This window comes from Falco peregrinus, chromosome 3 (assembly GCF_023634155.1).
Source record: "Falco peregrinus isolate bFalPer1 chromosome 3, bFalPer1.pri, whole genome shotgun sequence".
NCBI lineage: Eukaryota > Metazoa > Chordata > Aves > Falconiformes > Falconidae > Falco > Falco peregrinus.
The window spans coordinates 116,991,509-117,017,564 of NC_073723.1; the positions used below are offsets into that span (position 1 = coordinate 116,991,509).

The 26,056-nt window shown below is 48.3% G+C and overlaps 3 protein-coding genes across 9 annotated transcripts; 2 read left to right on the forward strand and 1 right to left on the reverse strand.

The window, feature by feature from the left end:
• Nucleotides 1-234: 234 nt before the first annotated feature.
• PNRC2 (proline rich nuclear receptor coactivator 2) lies at nt 235-8,455 on the reverse strand. 2 transcript variants are annotated; one of them, XM_055801031.1, is made up of 3 exons: nt 8,316-8,455; nt 2,421-2,625; nt 235-1,702 (listed from the first exon to the last, which is right to left on the reverse strand). In XM_055801031.1, the coding sequence occupies exon 3, from the start codon at nt 1,682-1,684 to the stop codon at nt 1,262-1,264; it is 423 nt and encodes a 140-aa protein (XP_055657006.1). In that variant the 5' UTR covers nt 1,685-1,702; nt 2,421-2,625; nt 8,316-8,455; the 3' UTR covers nt 235-1,261. The 2 variants fall into 2 exon arrangements, with proteins under 2 accessions (XP_055657006.1, XP_005234215.1); XM_005234158.4 differs by lacking the exon at nt 8,316-8,455 and adding an exon at nt 3,678-3,836.
• A 1,991-nt stretch (nt 8,456-10,446) lies between these two features.
• On the forward strand, nt 10,447-17,858 carry CNR2 (cannabinoid receptor 2). 6 transcript variants are annotated; one of them, XM_055801015.1, is made up of 3 exons: nt 10,447-10,854; nt 15,180-15,617; nt 15,738-17,858. In XM_055801015.1, exon 3 carries the CDS (start codon nt 15,805-15,807, stop codon nt 16,852-16,854), a length of 1,050 nt encoding a protein of 349 aa, XP_055656990.1. In that variant the 5' UTR covers nt 10,447-10,854; nt 15,180-15,617; nt 15,738-15,804; the 3' UTR covers nt 16,855-17,858. The 6 variants fall into 6 exon arrangements, with proteins under 6 accessions (XP_055656990.1, XP_055656988.1, XP_055656992.1 ...); XM_055801013.1 differs by having other exon boundaries at nt 15,180-15,403; XM_055801016.1 differs by lacking the exon at nt 10,447-10,854 and adding an exon at nt 10,861-11,099 and having other exon boundaries at nt 15,154-15,403.
• Nucleotides 17,859-18,950: 1,092 nt separating this feature from the next.
• FUCA1 (alpha-L-fucosidase 1) lies at nt 18,951-24,420 on the forward strand. Its single transcript, XM_005234140.3, is given in 9 exon segments — nt 18,951-19,395; nt 19,398-19,503; nt 20,313-20,447; nt 20,671-20,808; nt 21,480-21,585; nt 22,002-22,202; nt 22,416-22,606; nt 23,407-23,506; nt 24,169-24,420. Coding segments are annotated over 9 exon segments (1,416 nt in total). The 5' UTR covers nt 18,951-19,097; the 3' UTR covers nt 24,310-24,420.
• Nucleotides 24,421-26,056: the final 1,636 nt, after the last annotated feature.

The window sequence follows — 26,056 nt, forward strand, 5'->3', positions numbered from 1 at the left end:
GAACACCTTAAAGTGTTTTTTTCATCATTTCATACACACCTCTCCTACATATTCCAAACATGAGTATCTTTACCTTGAGCAGCACTTTTTTTGGGTTTTTTTTTAAATTTTATTTTATTAAAAAAATTCCAAATAAGCCTCTTTCACTGAGTTTACTTTAAAAAATGAGCTCACAACCAAGTAAAACGTGCATATTCACTGTATGTTAAGTGCAAGGGCACAGCCACAAGTGTCTTTTTTTTTAACAAAATATTTTTTAATCTGGCCATGTATTCAACATGGTCATCTTACATTCAGCAGTTTCATACTAAAAATATTTCTGTGCAGGAAAGCCCAGCATAAATTTACATATGCTACAAAGTTTTACATTTATATACATGGCTCTGTCTTCCCTATGAGAACATTTTAATACCTGCCACAAGCTACCATAACTTCAAATAATTATTACAGGGTAACCAATTTAAGACCAGTCTAAGTTACTAACTACTCCACCTTTTTCACAATTTAAAATATATATATATATATATATATAAAAAAATGCATTTTAGAACTCATCAGTGCAATCGGAATTAAGTTTTTTGGCAGTCACCTGGCAATGCACTGTCATTAGTTGGCACAGTCTGACTTGCTAGAGGTCGTTACAATTTGCCTGACATGTTCTTCATCCTTTGAAGAACACACACCAGCATACTTCCTACACCTCAGGTTTGGTCACAGGCTTTTCCACCAATTCAGGAGTGCCAAATAAAGCTCACAGGTATAAATAAGACAATAATGTTTTAACTTAAGTGCCTAAGGTGGAAGTCTCCTCTGCTTTTTATTTAACTAGCAAATTTTACACAAGTTTGAAAAGCAGCAATGTACCTGACTAAAGCCTTCAGTGCGGTGGTTTTTTCCAGTTAATGCCGCATTGTTAGGTAAAAGCTGGCTTTCTAACACCATTCCAAAAAGTAGTCACAATTTCAATTTTAGGAGACAGCCCCATTTACTCTTAAAATAAATACAGTATATGGAGACTGTTCAGCATTTGATTAGGTCGATTATAGAGGAAAATACTTAATTCACAGTGGAGTGAACCCAGCACACAACTTTTGAGGTAAAACAGTAGGGGAATGTAAACTTCCACGCCCTTCTCTACCAAGTGACTATGTGCAGCAAGAACATTTAGTTCGGTACAGCTGGGCATATGCAGTTAGGAATGAGTTCTCAAATTTGAAACCCTGTAAATTTAAATAACTTTAAAAATGTGGAAAGTTACATCTCAACCCTGGACTTTAAGTAATGTTTTAAGCTGAAATGTCATTATTTCTCTATCAGAAGGTTTAAAAGAAACAGGTACCCAGTGGCTTGGTGGCTTAGGAAGAACACTTGGTGAGGGTGGCTCACTAAATTTTGCTCCAGCATAGTTCTGATTGGTTTGAGGTGTGAAAAACAAGCTGCGATTCGATAAAGTAGGACTCCAATTTTGATTATTGGCAAAATGAACATTGTTCTTTCCCCCTTTTTGCATGGCCTGCCATGCACCAGATGATGAGTTGCATCCATGTCCTCTTTCTTTCTTCATATAGGTCTTCATCTGCGAAGTCTGGTCTTTATTCTTCTGCCTGTTTTTAAGTTGTTGATGGTTCTTGGTGGTATTTCTAGACTGGGGAACTGGAATGTTGAATCTTTCTCCACCACCCATCTTCAACTTAAACGTCACCTGTAAAAACAGGGGGAATAGTCGGTGGAGTTTGCATTACTATTTTATTTTGGCAGAAAACATTTCAGAGAATGTTTAGGTTCTAAATAAGGGGACTGAAATCAATCTAACCAAAACTTGTATCAATTGAAAGTAGCATTATTTTCTCCTTTACTGGAAGCCGCTTCATTAATACCCAAGAACTCAGCTGACACTCATGAGAACTGAATTATAATGCAGTGTATCTTCCGAGCAGGAAATCACCGACTACAGCGGCTTATGACCAGCACGTCATACACCAGTCCATCCTTCAGCAACTGTACCGCAGCCCCCTTAACAGTCACAGCTCTGTCCACCTAGTTTTGAAAACACTGGTCCTCCAGGCAGCCCAACTACTAAACACACCACTTCTTTCTCCTCAACAAAAGGCGTTACTGGAAGAATGTGAAAGACGTGTTGTTTGCACAATACAGTGCCAAATTTTAAGGTGTTAGTACTTAATCCTGAAGACATTTAAACCGTGCTTTTTACACCTGAAGATCTGGGTAAAGGTTGCACTGTTACACTCCCCAGTCTTTCTGGTAAAGTCCAAAATTGTTCTGATAACCCCAAGGCGAAAACAGCCTCAAAAGGAAAGCAGCTGCTTGTAAATGAACTTCCAAAGATACCAACACACAGTAGCTGGCACCTTCACGCTGACTCTCCTACAGTCCACCATTCCTCTCCCACCCCCATTTACCTTTCTGTTGTCTTCTCAGATTCCACACTCTCCAACTCTTGCCCCCTTTCTTGCTTCCAAGCCTGAAAAAGTAGGTGTTGTCTTTTGCTGGACTCCTTCCTTTGGCTAGGAATAGAAGTTTTCATGGGCTGATCTGCTGTATTCAGCCAGGTAGCCGAGGCCAACATCGGATTCTCGGCACAGAAGCTCCAAGGGAGTAGTCCCACTGCATAAATGAGAATGAAGTTTGAATTCAGGTTAAGGAAACAACTGTTTCCCTTCCAAATTTGGGGAGGAAGAAAAAGCTGAAATAATTCAAAGAATTCATAAAGTCACTTGTGTCTCTTTTGTTGAGGATGACATGATTCTTCAAACGTAAAAAACAAAAACCACGCAGCAGTATTTATCTTACTCTCTAAACTTCACTATCATACTTAGCATTTCAGAAAGAACAGCGTTTTTATCATGCTCTCTATATACACCTTAGTATTTTAATAGGCAAGCAAGATCCTTTCTTTTTTTTTTTAATGGGGGGGGGGGGGGGAAGAAAATACAATGGAAAATACTTCGGGATGAAATCTTGGGAAACTAGAGCTTCACCGCATCCCTCTTGAGCACAAAGAAACCCTCCCTGAAAAGTGCCCCCCCCCCCCCCCATCTGGCGGGGCAGGCCAGGGGAGCTCCTGGGCACACAAACTGCCCCCAGCGAAACCAACCGCACCCCAAAACCCTCCTCCGGCCACTGCAACACAGCTCCACCTCTATTCTGCCAGCTGAGGGGTTTTTCCACCTTCCTTAGCAAAGTAATTCCTTATTAGCTCGCCCGTGGCTCATCCTCTCCTTAAATCTTTTAAGACTTTAATCTTAAAGCGCTCCTATCTGTTCACCTCCCCGTAATGGACGTGTCACCCTGCAGAGCCACCAGCACCCCCAGTCCATCTCTCCCCAAAAGCTCCAGGAGAAGCCGCTCATCTTCATTTCCAGCTTTCGCCTTGTTGCTACTGAAAACGAAGGGCCGAGGTAACGCCAGGAGCCCAATCCAAAGCTGCTCCTTGCTCCCGCGGCAGCGGCCCTCACAGGCCTGGCTCTTGCCAGAGCTCCAGCTGTTCGGCTTCAAACTTCTTCCTTTCTTTCACCTACACAGCCCGGCCCCTCGCCCCGCCTGACCCCGCGGGGCGCCGGGCACCCCCGGCCCCGTTTCCCCAACAATGGAGCAGCCCGGCGAGCACAACATGGCGGCGGCAGCGCCCGGCCCTTCCCGCACCGCTCCTCCCTTACCGACTTCTGTCCGTCTCGTTCTCCCACAAGCACAGACACACACACACGGGCCTTTAGGAACCGACCCCGCAGCTCCGCCGTCACGCTCCGACACACCCCCCCCCCAGCAAAACTCAGCCCAAACCGCTCCGCCAAGTCCGCTGCCCCCCTATCTCCCACACAAAATGGCGGCCGCTTCTCTACGCCATATAACACCCCCATCCTCCTCCCCCCTTGCCCAGGCCACCCCGCTATAGCCAATAGGAGCGCGCTGCCTACTCCCTCCGCCAATGGGAGCCAAGCCCCGCCTGTTGCCGGGCGGGCCCGGGGCAGACTGGCCGCGGCGGGCGGGCGGGCGAGGCTGCCGTTTGAATCGCCTCAGCGCAGAGCAGCTCGGGAGCGAGGCGGCAGCAGCCTGAGGGCCCCGGGCCAGCGCCCCCCCTCTCCCCGTCGCTCGGGAGCTAGAGCAACAAAAGGTGAGGGGCCGCCTGGTGCTTTAGAGGTAAAATAACGAACAAAAATTCCCCTTCCATCGCTCCGGCTGGAAGAGGGTCTGAACAGCGCACAAAGAGCAAAGCCCAGCCCCGCAGACATCCCCTCAGCTTCCACATCGCCACAGGGAGCGGCTGGGGTGCCTCAGGCCCGCACCTCCATTTATTTAATCGATTTTTTCAAATGTAAGTAATTAAAAATAATTCAGAAATATTTTTAATGTCAAAACGTAGGGAAATGCGTGAAGGGAAAAAGCTTCCACAGGCTTGAACTGCTGTTTGAGTGAAGGGGTGCCAAAGCAGAGCCCCCGGCGCCGGCTGCTGTTTGTGTGGAGAGCCACATACTCTAAATTTTTCCTCAAGGGTTCGTTTACACCGAAGCCCACGAGATTTAGCCTTTACCATGTACAGGCTGAATGAAAATTACATACGCATAAACCTGTACATTCGAGAGCTCCCTGCCCACCACGGAGGGGCCAGTCAAGCACTGTACACGGCATTAAGGACAAAACCACAAAAGAAAATAGAAAACTAACTCAGTTTAAACACCAGGACGGGGGAGGAAACACTTAAAAGCAATGCATGAACATTCAGAGCAGAATTACGCTTTCCTCCTTGATCTGTAAACCATTTTTAAAAAGAGCTGGGTTCTTACCGACCAGCAGCTAGTATTACAGGGCTTTGACCCATCATGGGGTCTTCAGGCAATAACAGGACAGCGATAAGTACTCCAAAGAAAAGCTGCATCTTTAAGAAGTTTGTATTTCATTATGCAGTGTTACTGAAAAAAAATACATGATCTGTTTTAATGTACAAGATGTACTGACATAACCAAACCCAGACCTTTGTTCATGTTCCTTATTGTATGTTTCACAAACAAAGCTGAGATTAATTTGTTTTCCTCCCTTTGCTCTGTATTTCTTGGCACAGTGTTACAGCTAAGATCCTTTTAGGAGCTTTCATTTAGAAGGCAGCAGTATCTGCTGTAACCAAACACTTCAGCCTTGAAATTCCACTGATTATCTCAAACAGCTCTCCTATAATGCAAATCAGCAAACTTTTGCTTTGATTCTATCTTTAGTGTCTTTATGTCTGCTAAAAAATTGTCTCACCTCTGTGTGTAGATGTTTTTAAAGTCAGGACATGTCACTAAGATTTAGAAATAGCATTTTACTGGCTGCAAATGTGCTCTCTTGTCTGGGGAGCAGAACAGCCATGTACTTTTCAGTTGAGATCAAGGATGACACAAGGTCTGGCAGTTTTCCCTCGCTATCTTTTAGCTATTTCAAAAAACATCTTGTCTTTCAGAATTAGTTTTAGGGTCAGGCTGACACATTTAGCCAGAAGGGAGCAGGAAATGTCAGTGATAAAGCAATCCTGTACTTGTGCAGAAACTGTTCGACTGAAACACACCAGGAAGCCAGTTGAATACTACAGTAAATTGTGTCAGAGTTCAAGCAGGAATGCAAAGGGTACTTTTTAAGATCAAAAGAGCAGGCAGTCCAGAATATCCAAGACACCACAATGCCCAGCTTGCAAGTAAAGAAAAAGCTACCCATCCTTCACAGTTCAGTTGCTAAAACCTTGGGCAGGTTTCCTCTCCTGCAGTGGAAGAAAGAGATTCCCAGAGCTACAGTATCCCTAACACGTACAGAAGCTCTCAAATGCCTGCCATGTCCTGGAGACACAGTACAGACTCGGTCCCAGGGTTTGGTCTTGATCCCTTATCATCAGGTTCTGAGATCCCTTCAAGAGAAGCTACTTAACTCCCTCAAATAATGATTTTTAAAGCCCCTTTCTTTTCTTCAACGGCCTCAACACAAGACTTCTTGTTTCAAAGCCTATGGTGCTACATTCACCTCAGTAACTCATGGGCAGACTGACTAAGCTGCAACAAGATGAGAGCTGCCTCCAAGAGCAGCTCATGCCCGCCACTGATGCCATGCAGCCCTCCATCTGCTAAAGACAAGGTCCAAGAGGTAGTGACCTCAAACATGCTGCTTGAACAGGGCAGTACCTCTACGCCTGACTTTGCTGTGTGCTGCCACATGGCAACACAGACTCAGTGACCTCAGCTCCACTACACCTTTGTTATGTGCTCCTACAACCTATTATACGTGGTGGTTCTTCTATTGTGAAAGTGTCTGCTCAGTCTGGATTATTCTGCTTCCTTCAGGTAATCCCAGGCAGATTGCAGTAACTACCGACTTTCCTCATGTTCCCAGGGAGCCAGTTTCTTCAGTAGGATCTACATTGCTCAAATCCTCCTATCAGCCCTCCACCACTGCTGCCACAGTGACAACATCAAGGTTTTCCCTAGCCACTATTATTTTTCCCTCAGTATCTCCACTCCCTCTCACAGCAAATGTTAATACCAGCCCAGGGAAGCAGTTCCATCTGCGCTGGCATTGCAACAACTAGCAATTTGCACAGAAGCTCCAGTGAAGACAGCCCCCAGAGCTTCATTAGCCCCAAACAGAAATGCTTCCAGCTGTGATCGAGATGGATCTAACCATGCACATATTCACGCCAGAGCATTTCAGTGGAACTACCCACTGATGGATGCTGCAGGAAATAAGCAGCACAGATGAATCATTTGCCAAGTCAATAGCAAACCATTGCCCCTGTTTTATTCCACAGGTGACAAGCTTCCTGTGGTGTATGGTTTTTAGAGCCATACAAAGTAAACGCCTTGGGGTTACTAAGAGTCCCATGACATGCTTGAAACTAGTTGGACATTTCTGAGCCAAACATTAACCAAACAGGGTAACAATCTAAGTTTTCCTCATGTAGGAAATGTGCTGAGTTTGTATTTTTTTAGAAATCTACACAAAAGTATTAAGTATACAGTAACATTTAGAATATCATTTATTATTCTGTTTGGCAGAAGACCCCTGTTTCTCAATCAAATAAAGCTCAGGAAATCTATAGCAGTGATCTACAGGAACTAGGAGGTTATTTAAATTTCTCCAAAGGAAATAGAGAAGTACAAGGCAAGCACCCCAGCAACACAATAAAACTATGTACTTTAATTTCTTAAAGCTCCTTATAAGTTTGTTGTTAAATAAAGAAGCAGGATATCTAAAGATAGTTGCTATATAAGCAGTAGATACAAATTAATCCAATGTCTACCAAGTCTCCTCTGCACTGCTGAAACTGGTTACACGCTCAGGAGTGTCTCCCAAGAACACACCTCCTTTGCATGATGGCAGCATGCAGATTTGTATATATACATATACACAGAACACAACAAACTCAGCACCAAGAGTGAAAACAGCATGGACAGACGCACAGCTCACTGAAGAGCTGTTACCCAAGCCCCGAGCCTTATGGCGCAGGGGAGTTTAAAGGGCTTTTACTGAGGCAGCTTCATTGCAGCTGATGCTGGAACTTCGTAAATAAAAGCACATCCAGGGATGACTCCTAGTCACACGCTGTAGGTTTTTCTCAGCAGTTCTGTGTGCAAATCCACACCAGCACCGAGTCACAAAAGCCTGCAGTAACCTTCAGCCCATTTAAATCAATATGCCTGGTTCATATCCTAGCAGCAGGAAAAACATTTCCACCCTCAACACACCTCACTACACAGGAGCAAGCAGAGGTGGTTCTCCAGCAGGACAGCTTGCCCAGGACACAGGCACTGCCTTTCAGGGGCAGAGGGCAAATTGATAAGACAAGCCCTGCTTTGCTTCATGAGCTATGCTATACCGGACAGCATGTCTGTTTTTTTCCGAGTACTTCCTCTACGAGTGAGGTATAAAGTCACAATTAGCTCTCTGATTCATCCTTATCAACATGAGCAATGCCTCCACCCTCAGCCCCATCTGGGCCACTCAGTTTTCAACTTCAACCCCAACAAACACCAAAGAGAAATACAAGGCAAGCCACACTTTCTGCAAGTGCTGGTGACTAAGTGCCTCATCAACACTTCCTAACAGCAGCCCCAGGGATTGTTCTCTGCTGCTCTGGAGACAAAGACACTACTACTGAGCAAAACCAAGCTCATGAGCCCTTTTTCCCATTGCCTGCGCAGCTTTTTGTTGAGTTTTCCCACCAGCACGCTCAGCACCAGAGCTAGCAGCTCACCTAGACACAGCCCCAGCCCATCCCACGCCCCAATAAGATGTGGTGCCTACCAGCCAGCTGCCTCCACAGCCAGAGCTAGTACCTGCACAAGGCCTGCAGGAAAGCATCCCTTCCAGGGTCACCTCCTCTACTTGCCAGTTCTGCTCAGCCTCACACACTTCGAAAGCTCTGGTACAGCTAATGACAGCAAAACAAGAAATACAAACTGCTGCTAAGACTGTTCTGAAGAGCTCAGCAAAAACCAACATCACTTCCTACCTACTTCCTTCCAGTTTATTTGTACCTAATTATGGTTCTGGCTTAAATACCGTAAAATCAGGTGCACGGAATGCAGGCAACTCCACCCAGCTGTGAGACAGGCCATTTAAAGCCCACCTGGCCAGCTCTTAAAGCTCTCTTTCAGTGATGGTGCTCCTTTAGTTCCCAGTAGTTATGAAGTACAGCAGACTGTACTTCTGCTCAGGGCTAGCAGGCAAAAAGACAAAAGCAGAACACAACCTTTGTGGGAACATGGAGCTGACTGTTAATCTCAGATATTGACCCTGGGTACAGGGGTTTTTCCAAAGCAGGGCTATTAACAGTTGTGTTAGCTGCAGCTGATGCTAAGGGAAAAAAATCCAAGCTAGAGGGGAACAAATAGCACTTACATTAAAGTCAGCCTTTAATGGTTTTCTTTTATCTGGCAGGACAATTTTTGCTATAAAAGAGAGTCCAGAAATAAAATTACAAGTTTATAGTTATGCTGCAGTAGTAATGTTGTTTTTTTTCTTACAACACGCACTCCTTTGATAGAACAGCTCTCTTTCCAGATAGGGGAAACTTGGGTCTGTATTTCACAGGATCCTGCTAGGTGTGAAGCTGTGACAGAGCAGGGAATAGTATAAAGTATCTTTCTGGGGTTTACTGCTTTTTACAGTCTCATATTTGGTCTAGCAAAGGAAAATTTGACAGTTCATGGGAACTGAAATGGAAGCTGTTATTTTTAATAATATCTTTAATGTTAGACTGCTGATAACCTGCCTCTTTTGCTTATAGAATACTCTGTGATGCCTTTCATCTTTGTTTTGGTTTCCACACATGAGATCCAGAGAGGGGCTTTCAAAACCGCCCAGCCCTGAGCAACATCGAAAGGGTCAGATCGTTCCCCAGTCACAGCCGTGCCTGAGCACCCGGGTGCGCTGGGGAACCCCGTTTTCCTGGCCAGGGGCCAAGAGGAAGCGCTGGGTTCTCAATTCTACCGCTTTCCTAAGCACTCGCAGGCCGATGTCCCCATGAGTGCTGTACGCTCCCCTGGAGAGGGCAGCCGAGCCTTGCTGAACACAGGCGCACAGCTGAGCGCCAGCAGCTGCAGGGAAACTCCTGGGCCACAAATGGTAGAGGGGAAATACGTGAAGGAAAGATTTGGAGAGCAGCAGATGTAGCTGCTATTCAAAGCCATCAAGGAGCCACCGAATGGTGGGAACTGGGACCTAAGCAGGAGGGAAGGTTGAGCTCCTGCTTGGGAGAAGACAGGTGGACGGGGCTGCAGAAGGTCCCAGCCGCTCTGTAGGATGGCAGGGCAGGTTGTACCCGGGGCCTAAGGAGCACGGTCTTCCCTTTGCAGCCAGTGCAGCATATGCTCCCCACTACAGGTTGCATGGTCTTTACCCAATTATAACGTGGCTAATTCCTTTGGGATTTTGGGCCAGCTTGGCTCTACCCATTGACATGGAGCCTGGAGTAACAGGCAAACAGGTGCTCTGGTGTCACCCAGAAGCTGTCCCTGCTTTCCAGCAGCAACAGCACAACCTGCAAATAACCAGCTACAGGCTGCTGCTGCCAAGCTGAGGGGAAGTGGTTACCTGTGAGGAAGGATAGCTGAGAGCAGGTAGAGCAGAGACCTCAGCCTCTGCAGCTCTGGGTCCACCATGACCACAGGGGTGTGATTGTGTAATTTAAGACCTTAAGCCATTTCCTTCCTCTTCCACTTGCAGAAGGAAAATCACCTACTCTTCCAGCATTAGCAGAGCACCTTTGTGTACAAAGAAGTGGCTTGCCTACTTTCAGGAGCACAACGAGCAGGGGTTCTTGCTGCTAATGGGGCTGGCAAGCAGACGGCAGATTTCTGAGCTTGCCCTTAGACCTGCACACAGCTATGTATATCCAGATTTTTCCATGTCCAGCTTCTAGCTCTTTTCCTTCCCCTCCTCTTCCACTTCCCCAGAGAAATCAGGAAAAGACCCTGAACGTCTCGTACCTCAAACACCGCAGGTACATGGAGGGATCAGAGGAAATGAGCAAATTATTTCAGCAAGGTGGAGGGTTAGGGTGGTTGTGAGATGTGGTACTGGCAGTCAGAAGCAGAACACAAGACCCAGAGGGGAAGTTGGGAAGGGAAGGAAAGAAAACCTGACACACATTCACTGAAAGAATGCAAAAGAGAACAAGAAACCAGAAGAAGGATTTGCACTGATGGATTTTCAGCCCAGGGGAATAAACCAGAATGGTACAAGAAACCCAGCTGAAACCAAAAGTGATGTGAGAAGGAAGCAGTCACTGTCTGCAGCTGCACCAACTACCCTGAGAGCTAGAGGGATGAGAAGTCCCCAAGCATCCCCAGCCTACAACACGAGCGAGAGGAGGTGAGTGGTTTGTGTTTGCTAACCGATCCTGCAGCCAAGGATCCTTTTTCTTTCAGTAAAACACATCGTGCCTTTGAGTGCTGACACAAGTACCACAGTGCTGACATGCACGCAGGCAGTCTGGGGAGACCCCACTGCACGGGGAGTTCCACGCTGTTATTCATGATAAACTGCAATGCAATGTCTAGCTAAGGGTGGGAAAATTGCTTTTTAGGATTAATGCTTGCTTAACAAGAACACGAAAGGTAAGTGTTTGAATAGCAGACTGCAGACTAACTCTTTACAGCTGATTTTAGGAAATATTAACATTGGATATATCAGAGGTATTACCAAATGTCTTGCAAAGATGAGTGTGATACTGAGTTTCTCAGGCTGAACGTTCTGCACGAGCCAGTGTTTATTATGACTGCGTGCGTGGTGCTTTTGGTGGAGTGAGAGAAGCTCTGTTTCGCCATGCTTTGTACCTGAATGGGCATTCACAGTGCTGCTTTGCACTCACCCCACCCTGTGCTTCAAATGCTGTGATCCCAAGCAGTCACACATGGACAAAAACAGGACTCTGAAAAGAAATAAAGCATATCATCTTCAGCATGCCACTTATGCCACACAGTTCTTGCATCAGGGAGGTAACTCCACTCGGCATTATTTAATATGGTCAGAGAGAAAACCCAGGATGAACAGTTGTTTCCAAAATAATGGGAAAACTTCTGCAACTAAAACAAGAAATCATATACAAACTAAAATATTTGTAAAGCAAAAGATATTTTGCTTTTTCAGCAAATGAAATGTCCAAGGATTAATGACAATTTTTGCATAAATCACTTTGTGTATTCATATTAGGTGATCACTTAAGACATTTTATTTTCTTGTAAAGGTGAAATCTCTCAGAAATTCTGGATATGAAATATTCAAGGCCACAGCACTTTCAGAGTGCTGGAGGCACGTTGCACTGTCTGATTGCAGCAGGAAAATTTAATTTTACATTATCTAAGCAACCTGTATGTTAACTTATTAATCACAAGGATTCTGAGATGTCTCTGTAAATGCAGAAACCATCCCAAGTAATATCAGAAACGGTGCTGCTGCATGCAAGTCAGTGTAGGTCTGACAGCTGAAATCAATCAGCTGAAATCAATCACAGCAATCCACTGGAATGGAAAAGGACTTTTTTGCTTGTAGATTTAATTTCTACCAGTGCCAGTGGAGTTATTAGGCTGAAGTGAGTAGGTTCCCAAGCAGATTTAACGAGAGGAAGGTTTCTCTGCAGCTTCTGGGCAGACTTTGCAATCAGTGAGGATGTATCAGAAATATACTGCATTCCCAAACGTCTTACCTGCATTTTGTTCCTAACAGCTGGGCTTCTTGTTCGTTCAGTGTGTTGCCTCCATTTGCTGCCTCCTGGGGCTCTGCTATTGTTATTGGCGCTGTCTGGGGGGGGGTTCTCCATTGCAAGAGATGAGGTCTTCATTGCAAGAGATGAGGTTTCCATTGCTTTATTTTGGCAGAATATTCCCCACCCTGGGAGATCCTGCTGGCTGGAGACATTTTGCTGTGCTGGGAGGAGAGTTAAGCCTGTGCAGAGGCCCAGGAAATCCCCGCCTGGCTCCTGTGGCTTCCACAGGATCAGTTTTTCTGTGCCATAGCCCCTCCAGCTCTAAAGGAGGGTGAGAAGCTGCTTCATGCTTTCTTGCTGAGCTGAAATGTCAGCCCATCAGGCAGGGATTCTCTGGCCTTGTTGGGCTGGTTGTGGTGGAGATGCACAGCCATGCCCAGGGCTGTAATTCCCAGGGAGGTGGAGATGCTGCCCCTCAGAAGGGGGCTTCACCCTGGAAGTGGTACTTGCCCCATGAAGGATGCCACAGATCAGCTCTCCCCCGGGATCCAGATATGGGCTGGCTTGTTTCCCAGGAGCTGAAGCCTGCAGGAAGCAGGAGGCATGAACAAACAAATGGTTGAATCCAGGAGCCCATCTGACAAGAGGAAAATGTCCCTTGGGCAGGAAAAAGCAGCCTTATGGCCAAAAGAAAAAAAAAGGGGGGGGCGGGGGACAGGCAGTGCAAGGAGAGGGGCTTTTTGCCCTGTTTTCACACTTTTTGGCCCTGTTTTCATGCTCTGGAGCCTACGAAGAAATCTTGTGCTGGAGCAAAGCCCCATCCTTTCTCTCACAGACTCAGGAGCTGACAGGAAATTTTGGGGGCACTCAGTCAAAACTGCAAAGAGATTTGTCCTTGACATTCAGCCTGAGACACAACAGATACGGGAAAAGAAGGTCTGGGCTGGCTGACTGCTATGAGCCCAGCACAGTATTTCGAACCTGAGGGCTTATCTGAATCATGTCAGCTTAATGGAGAGAGCTGTACCAGAACAGTCAGTGCTGGAGTTATTTTGCCATTACAACCAAATTTTCTCCCCAAGAAACAAAACATGAGGGATAGTATTTTGCTGGCCTTCAGTCTCTTGCCTAGTGTTCAGGACACTGCCTAAACTCCTAAGTATGTTTCTTAGACATTGTACAGCTGCAGATACTGAAATTTAAGATGGTCCTGGGAATACTGGCTGCAATTAACAGATGTCAAGGTGATACTGGAGTCTGCTTAATTAAGAGATGTCTTGGTTTGGATACTGGAGTTTTGGCTGAGGAGGTTCGGATACTCAAGGAGGCAGTTGCTGCCCTGGTGGCCCCTGGTGAGCCCTGAGATACATCCAAGTCCACCTGTCCATTAAATCCATCTCTCTCTGGAGGGAGAAAATGTTGTTAGATTTAATAACAGCAGTTAGTAATTACTGCTGCCCTTGTAGTGTTTCTGTGAAGAGCTGCAGGAAACAAGAGCACTGAGATTAAAGTGCAACACCTCCAGCCCTGCGTGATTACCCCACGCCAGAGCCTGATGTAAGAGGAGAGAGGATTGCTGCAATGCTGAGCCACATTGCAGCCCAAAGTCCAGGACTCCTCCAGTGTGATATGCCACGAAATCCGAATCAGGGTTGAACTGCTCTGGCCATGATATGCACCAAATGCCTAATGGGCAGGCAGGAGCAAAGCGTGGGGCTCAGGCTCTTCTCCATGACCTCCTGGGCAACACCTCAAGTGCTCAGGTGTGTTTTGCAACTACTGCAAAACACCAAAATAATGGTAAGTGTCAGGGGCTGTGGGAATCGGTGAGGAAAGAAGTAACAAAGACAAATATAAAACGCGTGCCACTGCTAAGGTGTTGCAGACAGAGGCTTCTAGCATGTTGGTCACTGCTGGCTATTGTTCCCTCTAAAAACAGCCATTGCTTTTGCTGAATTTCAAAAAACAGAGAAACTGCAGATGGTCGGCTACATGTGCCTGGAGCCCAGCAGTGCAGCAGCTCAGCCCCCGCACTGCCTGGGCACTTGCTCTGCTCCCCGGGTAGCTGTAGCTGTCACGCGTCCTGTCTGCTGTGGCTTGCACGCTTTGGACATTTCCTCTTTCAAAAGAGACCTGAGGGGAGGGAGGGACGGTGACTTGTTTGTTTTGGGGAAAAGGGAAGGCTGTCAGCTGAGTGATTTCCTCAGGCAGTGGGAATTCATGGTCCCATTGCCTGGATGTGGGATCCTGGATACTTGACGCCAGGTGGATGCTTTTGGGAAGGGGAGTCCTGTCCCATGGGCTTGTGCAGCAGGGCAGTACAACCTGTCAGCACATGGCAGCAGGGACACAGCATCCCTTGGCTAATAAGGCAGCTTTAGTGTATCCGACAACCACCCCTTCATCTGCTCTCTGTAATCTGGTCCAAGATGACCTTGTTCCCACTGTTACATGAGGCAACACAACGCAACTGAGCCCTCAGTGAAAGTACATTTGGTTTAAAGCACGGATGCAATCAAGAGCCAGAATGAGAGAATAATAACATCTGAAGGACAAGCTCATCAGGGTAATGAAGATGAAGGGATTTAAATGCATTAAGCTGCAGAAGTGTAAAGGAAAAACACAACTTTGCTGCCACAGAGTGCACCAAGCAGTTCAACATCTGCCTAGGGAAAATAAAGTACTTCCCTCTATCACATCTCTGCTGAAGCTAAAAGTATTGATAGAATTGACCCAATCCTGAGCATGGACCAGGGCTCTTAGATTCAGGTGGTCTAACTCCTGTATGTCTGCATTTTTATGTCCAATTGTCCAACCTGCACTCTAATATTGATGTTAAACACAATTTTTAATCACTCTGACCATGGGACTGACTGATTCATAACACAGGGATTATGTGAGGAGAAACGCAACTTTGATGAGGCTGAGCTTTACAAAACTGCATCAGGCAAGCTTAAATATAACAGTCTTGTCATTTTATGTGTTCAAACAGCTTTGGTGAAGAGTAAATGCTTCAAAGTGCACTTTGTGCTCCCAGATGAACTGCACCGAGTCCCTGGCAGTGCAATATCCCTCGTCCTCCATCCTAGCCATCTCCTGAGGCAGCCTCACTCGGACAGGCTGTTCTCCAGGGCCTGTTTCCAGCCACGGCACAGTGTCACCATCCACAGTCCCTTCCATCGCTGCTAGCCCTGAGCAGTGCATCTTGGAGGATTGGTAAGAGCTGGCCCAGGACTCGTACAATTCTCAGCGTTGCTGCTTCCCTCTTGTGGTGAGGAAACAGCCCAAGAGAGACGTGGTAGGGACTACGGATGTAGTACCCATAGGCTGTGACAAACAGGTCTCAGCTAAGTCACCGGTGGGACAAAGCCTGGATCTCTGCTGGGAAAGGGTGGAATCTGGCTCCAGCATTTGGGCTGTGGACCTGAAAGTAGGTCTCCCGGGGCTATTTGCCTTTCACTAGCCTCCCTCTAAAGGGAGGCGTGTGTCTGAGTGGGTTCAATTTATTCCTTGTGCTCCTCTAAGTCCTATTCACCGTGGTCTTTTTCAGAGCATCTGAAGAAGCACAGAAGGAAGCAGAAAGGCCCTCTGCAAGCTCCTAGCTCCCGTTAATTACAATGGATATTTGTAAGAGTCACGAAAACACCTCCAAATGCAGTGTGAACACTATGGAGTGCTTCATGGTCCTCAGCACACAAGCGCAGAAGATAAGCATTGCCACGCTGTGTGGCCTCTTTGGGACACTGTGCATTTCTGAGAACTCTCTGGTGCTGTACTTGATCTTCTCCTCCCCCGGGACCAGAAGAAAGCCTTCCTACCTCTTTATCAGCAGCCTGGCCTTGGCTGACATCCTGGCCAGCATCATCTTCGTCTGCAGTTTTGTTAACTTCCATGTCTTTAATGAAACTGATTTCTCTAAAGAAATGTTCCTGCTGCAGCTGGGAGGGGTGAACACATCCTTCTCTGCCTCCCTGAGCAGCTTGTTGCTGACAGCCCTGGACCGTTACATCTGCATTACCCGGCCCTCCGAATACAAGCTCCTCATGACCAGGAAGAGAGCGTGGATAGCCCTGGGGGTGCTCTGGGTGACATGTGCAGCCATTGCTTCCCTGCCTCTCCTGGGCTGGAACTGCTGCACACTCAATTCAACCTGCTCCAAGCTGTTCCCGTTTGTGGATGACAACTATCTGTCGAGCTGGATCTGCTTCATCATGGTCCTGCTGGGGTGCATCATCTACGCCTACGCACATGTGCTATGGAGGGCTCGCCAGCATGTAGCCTACATGGAGAAGCACCAAGCGCAGGCAGGAAAGCAAAACACCAGGATGAGGATGGATGTCATGCTGGCCAGGACCCTTGTCATAGTGCTGACTGTCCTCGTGCTGTGCTGGTCTCCAGTCCTTGTTCTCATGATCTACAGCATCTTCGCCAGTCTGAGCAATCACCTGCGCAAAGTGTTTGCCTTCTGCAGCACCCTCTGCCTGCTCAATTCCATGGTGAACCCCATTATTTATGCCCTGCGGAGCAAGGAGCTATATTCCTCCCTGAGGAGAGTCTTTTCTCAGTTCAGGAGGCAGTTGAAGGCCTCTGAGGAAAGCCCAGAAGCAGAGAGCACCCACAAGTCCTCCGTGATAGAGACTGTCTGTGAGGACACACATGTAACGTAGGGAGGCAGCCCTGGAAAGCCTGTACTCAGGCTGGCAGAAACTGTCTGGATTACTTTTCTTTTTCTTTTCTCTTCATGTGGAGATCCTGGGAGATGAGAGATCTGATGCCTGTCATGGAGCCAGTTCCTGCTGATGTTATTCTTAGACACTGGGACATAAAGTGTGCAGACTTACACAGGCGGCTGGTCCCCAAGTTGCAGAGATACTGGTGCCATGTCAGTGTGCCAGCCATGAGGCAGCGGAAAACACCATACCCCAGAACAGCAAATCCTAATATTTTATGACAACTCCTCCTGCCTGGCCTCCCACCTGTCCACAAGTAACCTCCTAATCCGTTTTTCTTACATTCAGTGGTGTTTTCCTTACACTCCACACAATATAGCTAACCTCAAGTAAAACACTCCATAGACCTTCAGGTTCTCTAGAAATCCCCAGGTATCACATAACTCTCTCTAAACCCCTTAATCAGGCACGGGCATAATTGTGCAAGCACCGTCAGCAAAGTGCTAATAGCACATCGGTACATAGCAGAGGTACATCTATTTATACCACACTTGAATGCCATCCCAGGGTGTTATGTATTAGCAGCACAGTGACAAAAGGTCTTCAGGTCCTGGCAAAGGTGGCAGAGAACATCAAATCGTGATAAGCTCCCGCTGGCAGTGAATGCCTTGCTGCATCATGCAGGAGCAGGACCGGCAGCAGCAGGAGGCACCTCAGCCTTTGCTGGGAAACGTGCACATGGTTTCTCTGGATTTGCTTGCAGATGGTCCTGGTTAATTGCGTCTCACGGCACTTAGAATTGTGTTCATTTTAGTGGTTAATTCTTTATGGAAAAGTGAAATGGTCTCACTCTCGTTTATGGACTCTGCCATAGTTTAGGATTCCAAGGCGGACAGGAACCTGCATGAAGCATGTTTTTTTTTCCGCAAATTTACAGAAAGCTAACCTGTGCCACACAAGCATTTGTTGGATGTTATTGTGATTAAACAAAGCCATTTTTTTAGCCTTTTCTTCCATTAACCACTGGGGCACAAACTCCTTCAGGCAATAAGCTTAAGTCCAAGCTGGGCAGATGCTCCGAGCATGAGGAACTCAATAGACTTTTTTGCAAATTGCACAAAAGCAGCGCCTTTAGCTGCAAAACCTGCAAGGAGAGCAGAACGGGACAGGGCCCCTCACCAGCGTCCGGGTGAGCAGCAGGGCTCCGGAGCGGATGAGCCTGGCCCAGGGCATGGCCACGAGGCCCTTGGACTCTGCCCTGTTTCCCCAGGGAATGCATCTGACCCTTACATGCCTGTAGAGGCAACTACAACAATAATGGAGGTTTTTAATGGAATTTAATGCATGAAAAGAATGAACAGTAGAGACTTGGGAAGTAGCAAGACCTGTCATCTCCTCAGCACTCTGGGCATGACCCCTCAGGGATCTCCCGCACTGCTCAGGGACACCCCCCCCAGTCCCTCAAGGATCACCAGACTTGGCCCTTCCATCATCACAGGCCCCCTGCATCCTCTTGGGGACCCTGGCACAGCCCCCCCATCCTCTCCAGACCTTTCTATCCCCTCAGGGACCCCCCAGACATGGCTCCCCCATCTGGTTGGTGATCAGGGACACCCATCCCCGCACAGATCCCCAGAGGTAACTCCCCCATCCCCTCAGGGACCCCTGAGCATGGCCCTCATCCCCTCAGGGACCCCCAAACCCATCCCTCATCCCCTCAAGGACCCCTAGACCCACCCCTCATCCCTCAGGGACCCCCCGTCCCCTCAGGGACCCCAGACCCACCCCTCATCCCCTCAGGGACCCTCCATCCCCTCAGGGAGCCCCAGACCCATCCCTCACCCTCTCAGGGGCCCTCCATCCCCTCAGGGACTCCAGACGTACCCCTCATCCCCTCAGGGACCCTCTGTCCCCTCAGGGACCCCCAGACCCACCCCTCATCCCCTCGGGGACCCTCTGCTCCCTCAGGGACCCCCAGACCCACCCCTCAGCCCCTCAGAGACCGTCAGACCTGGCTGCACAGGAGGGCCAGAGGGTTTCCATGGAGGCTGCTCTGCCATGGGGCTGACCCCAAGGGCTCTCTGCTGGGATGAACACCGAGGCTCAGACCACAGAAAGAGGCACACAGGCGGCCTTAGCTGGGCAGGGCCGGGCGGGCAGGTAGGGAAGCGGGGAGGAAGAGGGACGCCAGCCCCGCTGCTAGGCGAACCGCAGCCTCGAACCGGGTTCTCCCGGCAGCCATGGAGGCGCCTCGCAGCGGCCTCGGTAGCCATGGCGGCGGCCGTGTGACGTCAGGCGGCAGCATGGCGGCGGGCGGGCTGCTGTGGCTGGCGGCGGCGCTGGGGCCGGCGGCGGCCGCGCCGCGCTACCGCCCGGACTGGGCCAGCCTGGACGCGAGGCCGCTGCCGGCCTGGTTCGACCAGGCCAAGGTGGGGGTGTTTGTGCACTGGGGGGTGTTCTCCGTCCCGGCCTGGGGCTCCGAGTGGTTCTGGTGGCACTGGCAGGGCGAGCACCGCGCGGACTACGAGGGCTTCGTGCGGCGCGGTACCCGCCCGACACCACCTACGCGGACTTCGCGCCTCACTTCACTGCCCACGACTTCCAGCCCCGTGAGTGGGCCCAGCTCTTCCAGCGGGCTGGTGCCAGGTGCTGGCTGGGGTGGTTGGGGTCCCCGAGGGGATGAGGGGTGGGTCTGGGGTCCCTGAGGGCATGGAGGGTCCCTGATGGGATGAGGGATGGGTCTGGGGTCCCTGAGGGCATGGAGGGTCCCTGAGGGGATGGAGGGTCCCTGAGGGGATGAGGGATGGGTCTGGGGCTCCCTGAGGGGATGAGCGATGGGGCTGAGGTCCCTGAGGGGACGGAGGGTCCCTGAGGGGATGAGGGGTGGGTCTGGGGTCCCTGAGGGGACGGGGGGTCCCTGAGGGGATGAGGGCCATGCTCAGGGGTCCCTGAGGGGATGGGGGAGTTACCTCTGGGGATCTGTGCGGGGATGGGTGTTCCTGATCACCAACCAGATGGGGGAGCCATGTCTGGGGGTCCCTGAGGGGATAGGAAGGTCTGGAGAGGATGGGGGGGCGTGTGCCAGGGTTCCCAAGAGGATGCAGGGGGGCCTGTGATGATGGAAGGGCCAAGTCTGGTGATCCTTGAGGGACTGGGGGGGGGGGGTCCCTGAGCAGTGCGGGAGATCCCTGAGGGGTCATGCCCAGAGTGCTGAGGAGATGACAGGTCTTGCTACTTCCCAAGTCTCTACTGTTCATTCTTTTCATGCATTAAATTCCATTAAAAACCTCCATTATTGTTGTAGTTGCCTCTAAATTTAAAGGGTAATGAGAGAGGGCTCCTCACAGCATGGTTATTCAGTCCCTTGCTTTTTGGTGACTGGGTTTGCCAGTGAGGCTGGGGAGTATCTTAGGCAGTTCCATTGTCATCCTGACAGAGTACTTTTTTCCCCTCAGGTATGTGGTACTGACCACAAAGCATCATGAAGGCTTTACCAACTGGGGGTCACCTGTGTCCTGGAACTGGAATTCTCTGGATACTGGGCCCCACCGAGATCTTGTAGGGGAGCTGGGACAAGCCCTCAAGGAGAGGTATGTTGCTGCCAAACAGTGCTGTCCCTTTCACCTGTGTGCACTGAATTCTTCTGGCTGTTCTTGACAAACAGTGGAAAACGATAAGTTTAATATGAAAAAAGTAGTGCTTGCAAAGTCATGAAATCTTGTGTGCAGTAATAATGCCAATAATCTAATCTGCCACTGGTTCTTATTCCCTACTGCCAGCCTAACTCTTTCCTCTGTGTTTTCTGTCTTTCAGCAACATACGCTATGGCCTGTATCACTCTCTGTTAGAGTGGTTCAATCCACTCTATCTAGCTGACAAAGAAAGTGGCTTCAAGACCCAGAACTTTGTTTTAAAGAAGACCATGCCAGAACTTTACGATCTTGTCTTAATGTAAGAGCTGCAACCAGTTAGGAACCAAGAACATTTCCTGCTTTTACTACTGTAGAGAAAGATGCAACGTGGATGCAGGGAAGAGAGGTGACATGTTACTTTTCGCCAAGGCAAATCTTTTTACTTACGGGTAATGATCTGCAGTAATTAGAAAAGTCATTCACATTTGTCCTGTAGGCAGTCTAATTTTTAGAACAAGGTAGGGACAAATTTTCCATGCAGGAGCAATTCCCTTTAATACTGCCTTTGTGCAGGGTGGCTTTGAAAGTGGAGCAAGCTGCTTAGTATTTAGTACCAGTGAAGAGCAATCTCACTGTGAATTTACATCCTTGCCTTGCTTCCCCTTCTTGACAAAAACATGAGGCTTGGACACACATGGCTGTTGTCCCAGGTCAAGAACGTGTCTCCTAATTGCCTTTGAGATGCAGACTTCTGGGTTTCAGAATAATTGCATCCTCTCTTGAGCTGTGATCAACACGTTTTCTTTGCTGCTGCAAGAACCTCACTTAAAACTTTGTCTGAGGCAGAAAGTGATAGCATAAACCTCCTGGCAGTGTCAGGCAATACAAAGAGGAAGTGAAGCTAGACTCCAGAAACAAGAAACACAGTGCTTCCTTCCAGTGGTAAGGAGAAAATATGCCATTTTGAAATAACATTAATCTCTTTGTTAGATATAAACCAGATTTGATTTGGTCGGATGGAGACTGGGAAGCTCCGGAGTCCTACTGGAATTCTACCTCTTTCCTTGCCTGGCTTTATAACGATAGTCCTGTCAAGGTATTGCTTTCAGCTATTCCTCATCGCCACCAGCATTTTATGGGTATGGAAGCTGTGGCAGCAGTGAAATACGAATGTGATCAAATCAGAAACCTGCTTGACAGATGCCGAATGTATTTTACTCTTTCACAAAAAATAAGCAGCCTACACTGTGCTCCTATGCGAAGACTTGTGAGAGGCTCAGAGGCCAGGAACCTTGTTGCCTCAACTTGTACCTGAGTGAACAGAGAGAGGTTCTCCCAGAGAGGGATTCAGCCTTCTCTGGAGGATCCTCTCTCTCTTTCCGTTGATTACATAGAGGGTTTCAGGTGCTTACCTCCTAACTTAGATGCCTTTGCTAATTTACGAGGGATGAATGCAAGCTGAAAAGTCCAAGACAAAACATTCTCCGTACTGAGCTGAGTTTCTTTTTCCAGGACATTGTTGTTGTTAATGATCGTTGGTGTAATAACTGCTCTTGCCATCATGGAGGCTACTACAATTGCGCTGACAAATACCAGCCCAGGACCCTGCTAGCTCACAAGTGGGAGATGTGCTCCTCCATTGACAAGCTTTCCTGGGGCTATCGAAGCAACATGAACGTTGCTGAGTTAATGGATGAAGCAAGTATCATTGAGGTAAGAAATCTGAAATTAAAATAACAGGTGTGGGGGAATTACTGAGAATTAGGGGTTTCCTTCATCCTTCTACTTGCCAAAGGAGCTGTCGTGTGTTTCGTACAGTCAGGCTGGAGTTAAAGGAGCAGTCGATGAGGACAAAGCCCTCCTCAGGTTTCTTTGTTGTCAGAAGAGGAGATAATTCAACTTGTTACCTTGGTTTATCTGTCACAGGAGCTAGTGCAGACTGTGAGTTTTGGAGGCAACTACCTTCTCAATGTGGGGCCTACAAAAGAAGGAGTGATCGTTCCCATCTTCCAAGAAAGACTTCTGGCCCTTGGGAGGTGGCTGGACACTAATGGGGAGGCAATTTATGAATCAAAGCCATGGAGAGTACAGATGGAGAACAGCACAGACACGGTCTGGTAAGGACTCTGTTGCTCAGTACCACCTGGGCTGAGACTTTCAGAGCTAACATTTCTTTCTTATTTATTCTTAAATTTGCTGCACTCTGAAGTGTTGCCATCAGGTGCAGATGGTGTTTAGGTAGTATCCTGCAACTGGAGTGCTCGGTTACTGCCCCAGGGGGTTATCTAAGGAATGCCTTGCTTGAAAGAAGAGAATAAAAATTAGGGCTTCATTCGTCTTGCTTGACTTGGAAAAGCACCAACTCTTCCATTAAAAAAATTTCCGTGCTGCTGCTGTCAGGACTATTTAAATTGCACAAATGTAGTTTATCTAAACACATACAGTTTGTAAATGTAGCGATATTTGGTTTTAAGCTGTTATACAATAGTACTAATCACTGTTACCCAACTGTTACTGTCTGAGGAGGGCATAGCGAGTCAAGAGCCACAAACTGCTACAAAACGGAGTTATTTTCTTTTCCTCAAGCATGCCCAAGTGTGTTCAGTTTAGAAATGCGGAGCAATGCTCAGGATAAGGCAGCGTATCCGCTCTGTTGGCCACAAGCTGAGGCAAGAACAGATCGGCAAATGGCACTTACTTTTAGGAAGCATGCATGGACTTTGTTTGGGTTTCATCAGCCAGCTCTGACTGGCTGAGCGGTGGGTCCAAAGTGACAGATTTTGGAATGAGGGTAAAGTAGGTAACCCTGTGAGGTGACAGTAGGCAAGCTGGTGTTATGTCGTCTGAAAGGGTCAAGCTTATGTCTGGTTCTCTCTGGTATGGGGCTCTTCACCTTGCTGAACTTTTGCTCTCTTAGGTACACTTCTAAGGGACCAGTTGTCTATGCCATCTTTCTGATCTGGCCTCAGGACAATGTTTTGGAGCTGTCCTCGCCTGTTCCATCCCCAGCCACACAAGTAAGGAACTTGGAAAAAAACCATAATGCACTCTGAGAGCCCATTTTGGGCACATGTGGGCTGGGAAGGTCCAGCCTGACTTCACGTGGAAACTGGGGAGAGTGTGGAAGTTTTCATCCTGTACTTCTCGTTCTGGGGCGCTCTGGCCTCCCTCCAGATCCTTGCAGCCTCCCAGGTTATTCTCCGAGCTTTAGCTCACTGTTAACACAGAACATTGGGTAGGACTTGCCAGGACAGACTCACAGTCTGACGTAGAGACACTTCTCCCCTGGAGTTTTTGATCTTGGTGACACAGGGGGGTGAAGTAAATAACAAGCCTGACACATAGAAGGGATCACTGGCATTGCATCTCAAATTCAAATCAGGTACACTGACCCACTAATTGTAAATGTCATTGTGACGCAAATGCTGGAGTGCCCTTTGCTCTAAACAAACAGAGGTAAAGTCTTCTCTGTAAAAAAACCAAAAACAAACAACAAACTACAGTCAAATGTTTGACCCCAAAACATCCCGCATGTGCACTGAGTGATGGGTGGAAATGTGTGGGACTGCTTTGAATGCGTGGGAAATGCTGTATGGGGACTGCAGATGTGTTTTGGGTGTTCAAATGGGAAATACCCATGTAAGCTGCAACTGAGCATTTCCCCTGGCCTCCTCTGCAGGTGACGATGTTGGGTTTTGCAGGGACTCTGAAGTGGCAGAAGTCCTCAGGTAAAGGACTGCTCATAACTTTGCCCTACATGCTTCCATCTCCTCTGCCCCCTCAGTCTGGCTGGACTGTCAAGCTTGAGGGTGTGAAGTAACAGCCGCGGGATAAAAGCAGCAATCTCCCTCTGCCTTTCTTTTAAATTGAATCTAAGAGGATTTTTCATTTATTGTTGAATAAATGTTTTTCTCTTAAGAGAATCTTCTAATCCCTGTTGCCTGTAGAGCAATCTGTGTATCAGTGGATCTTGTTTGACAGCAAAGCACTGACCTCTCCACTCAGCAGTGGGAAGTAGGGACATCCTTTGCAGTGTTCTGCTGGGATGTGACAGCCCATGAGCCAAACATCTACACTTGGAACAGGAAGGTTTTTTGATGTAAAGCTTGGCTTCATGGTGGATATTGCAGCTTCACTGCTGTGATTATTGGTGGTGACCTCATTGTTGGTGGGAGACTGAACAGGGTTGGGATGGGGCAGTGAAGAGGACCTACTTTGGGGTGTCAGGCCAGGCCACGTGGCACCTAGGTGCTAGTGTATGAAGCTGCCAGGAGGATGCGTGGCTGCCAAGGAGGAGATGCCGACGTTAATGGTGAGAGGATTTGGACTGTTAGAGCAGCTCACAGGATACGGAGTGGCAGGAGCTGTGTCCATGTTCACACACATGTTGCCATTGCTGGTGAGCTAAGCTAGGCACCGCAGCGGGGGCCGCGCCTCCCAGGAGGAGCAGGCCCTGCCACTTCCCTGGCTTAATTACATTTATTCTGATAGCCAAGGTGATACTCTTGCATGTGGAATCACAAAGCCTTGGATGCAATGGGCATGTTCTACTGAAGACCAACCAAAGTGCCATCGTGGGTTCCTGCCTATGATGTACTTGCATAAAAACAAGTCCTTGATAAGAAGCGTTGTATTACTTTGGTATTGATTGATAACAGTTACGATCACATGCTTCCTTGGCGAGTAAAGTAATGGAAGCTTGTTTGAAGAGGTCTAGAAGAAATCAGCTATATAAAATCATAATGTAATGCACATCCATTAACAAACTTTTATTTATATTCTGATGCAGACTGCTATAAGCAGAAGAGGTTATGTTTTTACATGAGTTTAGCTATAAGCAGAAGAGTTTTATGTTTTTACGGGAGTTTGACAGAGAAGCCACCATTGTGAGTTGAACCTCCGACTCCACTGTTGCAGCGAATGTCCTGAGCTGATGCTGAACTTCCCTAAAAAGGCTTGAACAATATGTACTGTAACGATGAAACTCCTCATAATGGCGTGTGTGTCTGAGGCACTGTTGTTGTGAAGGCCCCACAACATTGCAGACAAGCTTGATTTTGTTCCTGTACAACGAGCAAGTTTGCCAGCCAGCTTAGCGTTCAGCATGAGCGAAGATCCAGGGCTGGGACATGTGCTGAGCCGGTGCTGTAGGAGCTGTTACTCAATTGACAAATAATGATTTTGTCCCAATGAATCTGCGTGGACTTTGGAGAACTGGAGCGGCTTACTCACAGGAGCATCACCCCTGTGCTTGGTGACGATGCCATTACGACACGGAGAGGGGGGAGGAAGGGACAACAGAGCGATGGCCTTTTTGCCTCCCGGCCGCATCACGCCGGTGAGCTCTGGTGCGGGCAGAGGGCCCGTCCAAACCAAACACGCCGTGTTTGCTCAGCAGCCCGCGCCAGCACAAATCCCCCGGTATAAGTGAGCGGGGCGCCCAGGGCCGCGCAGAGCCGGCGCCGGGGGGGAAGATGCCGCAGTGCGCCACCGCAGCGCTGCCGCGGGACGGCTCGCGGGGGACAGGTACGAGCTGCGGCCCTGCCGCTCCCCGCCGGGCACCGAAG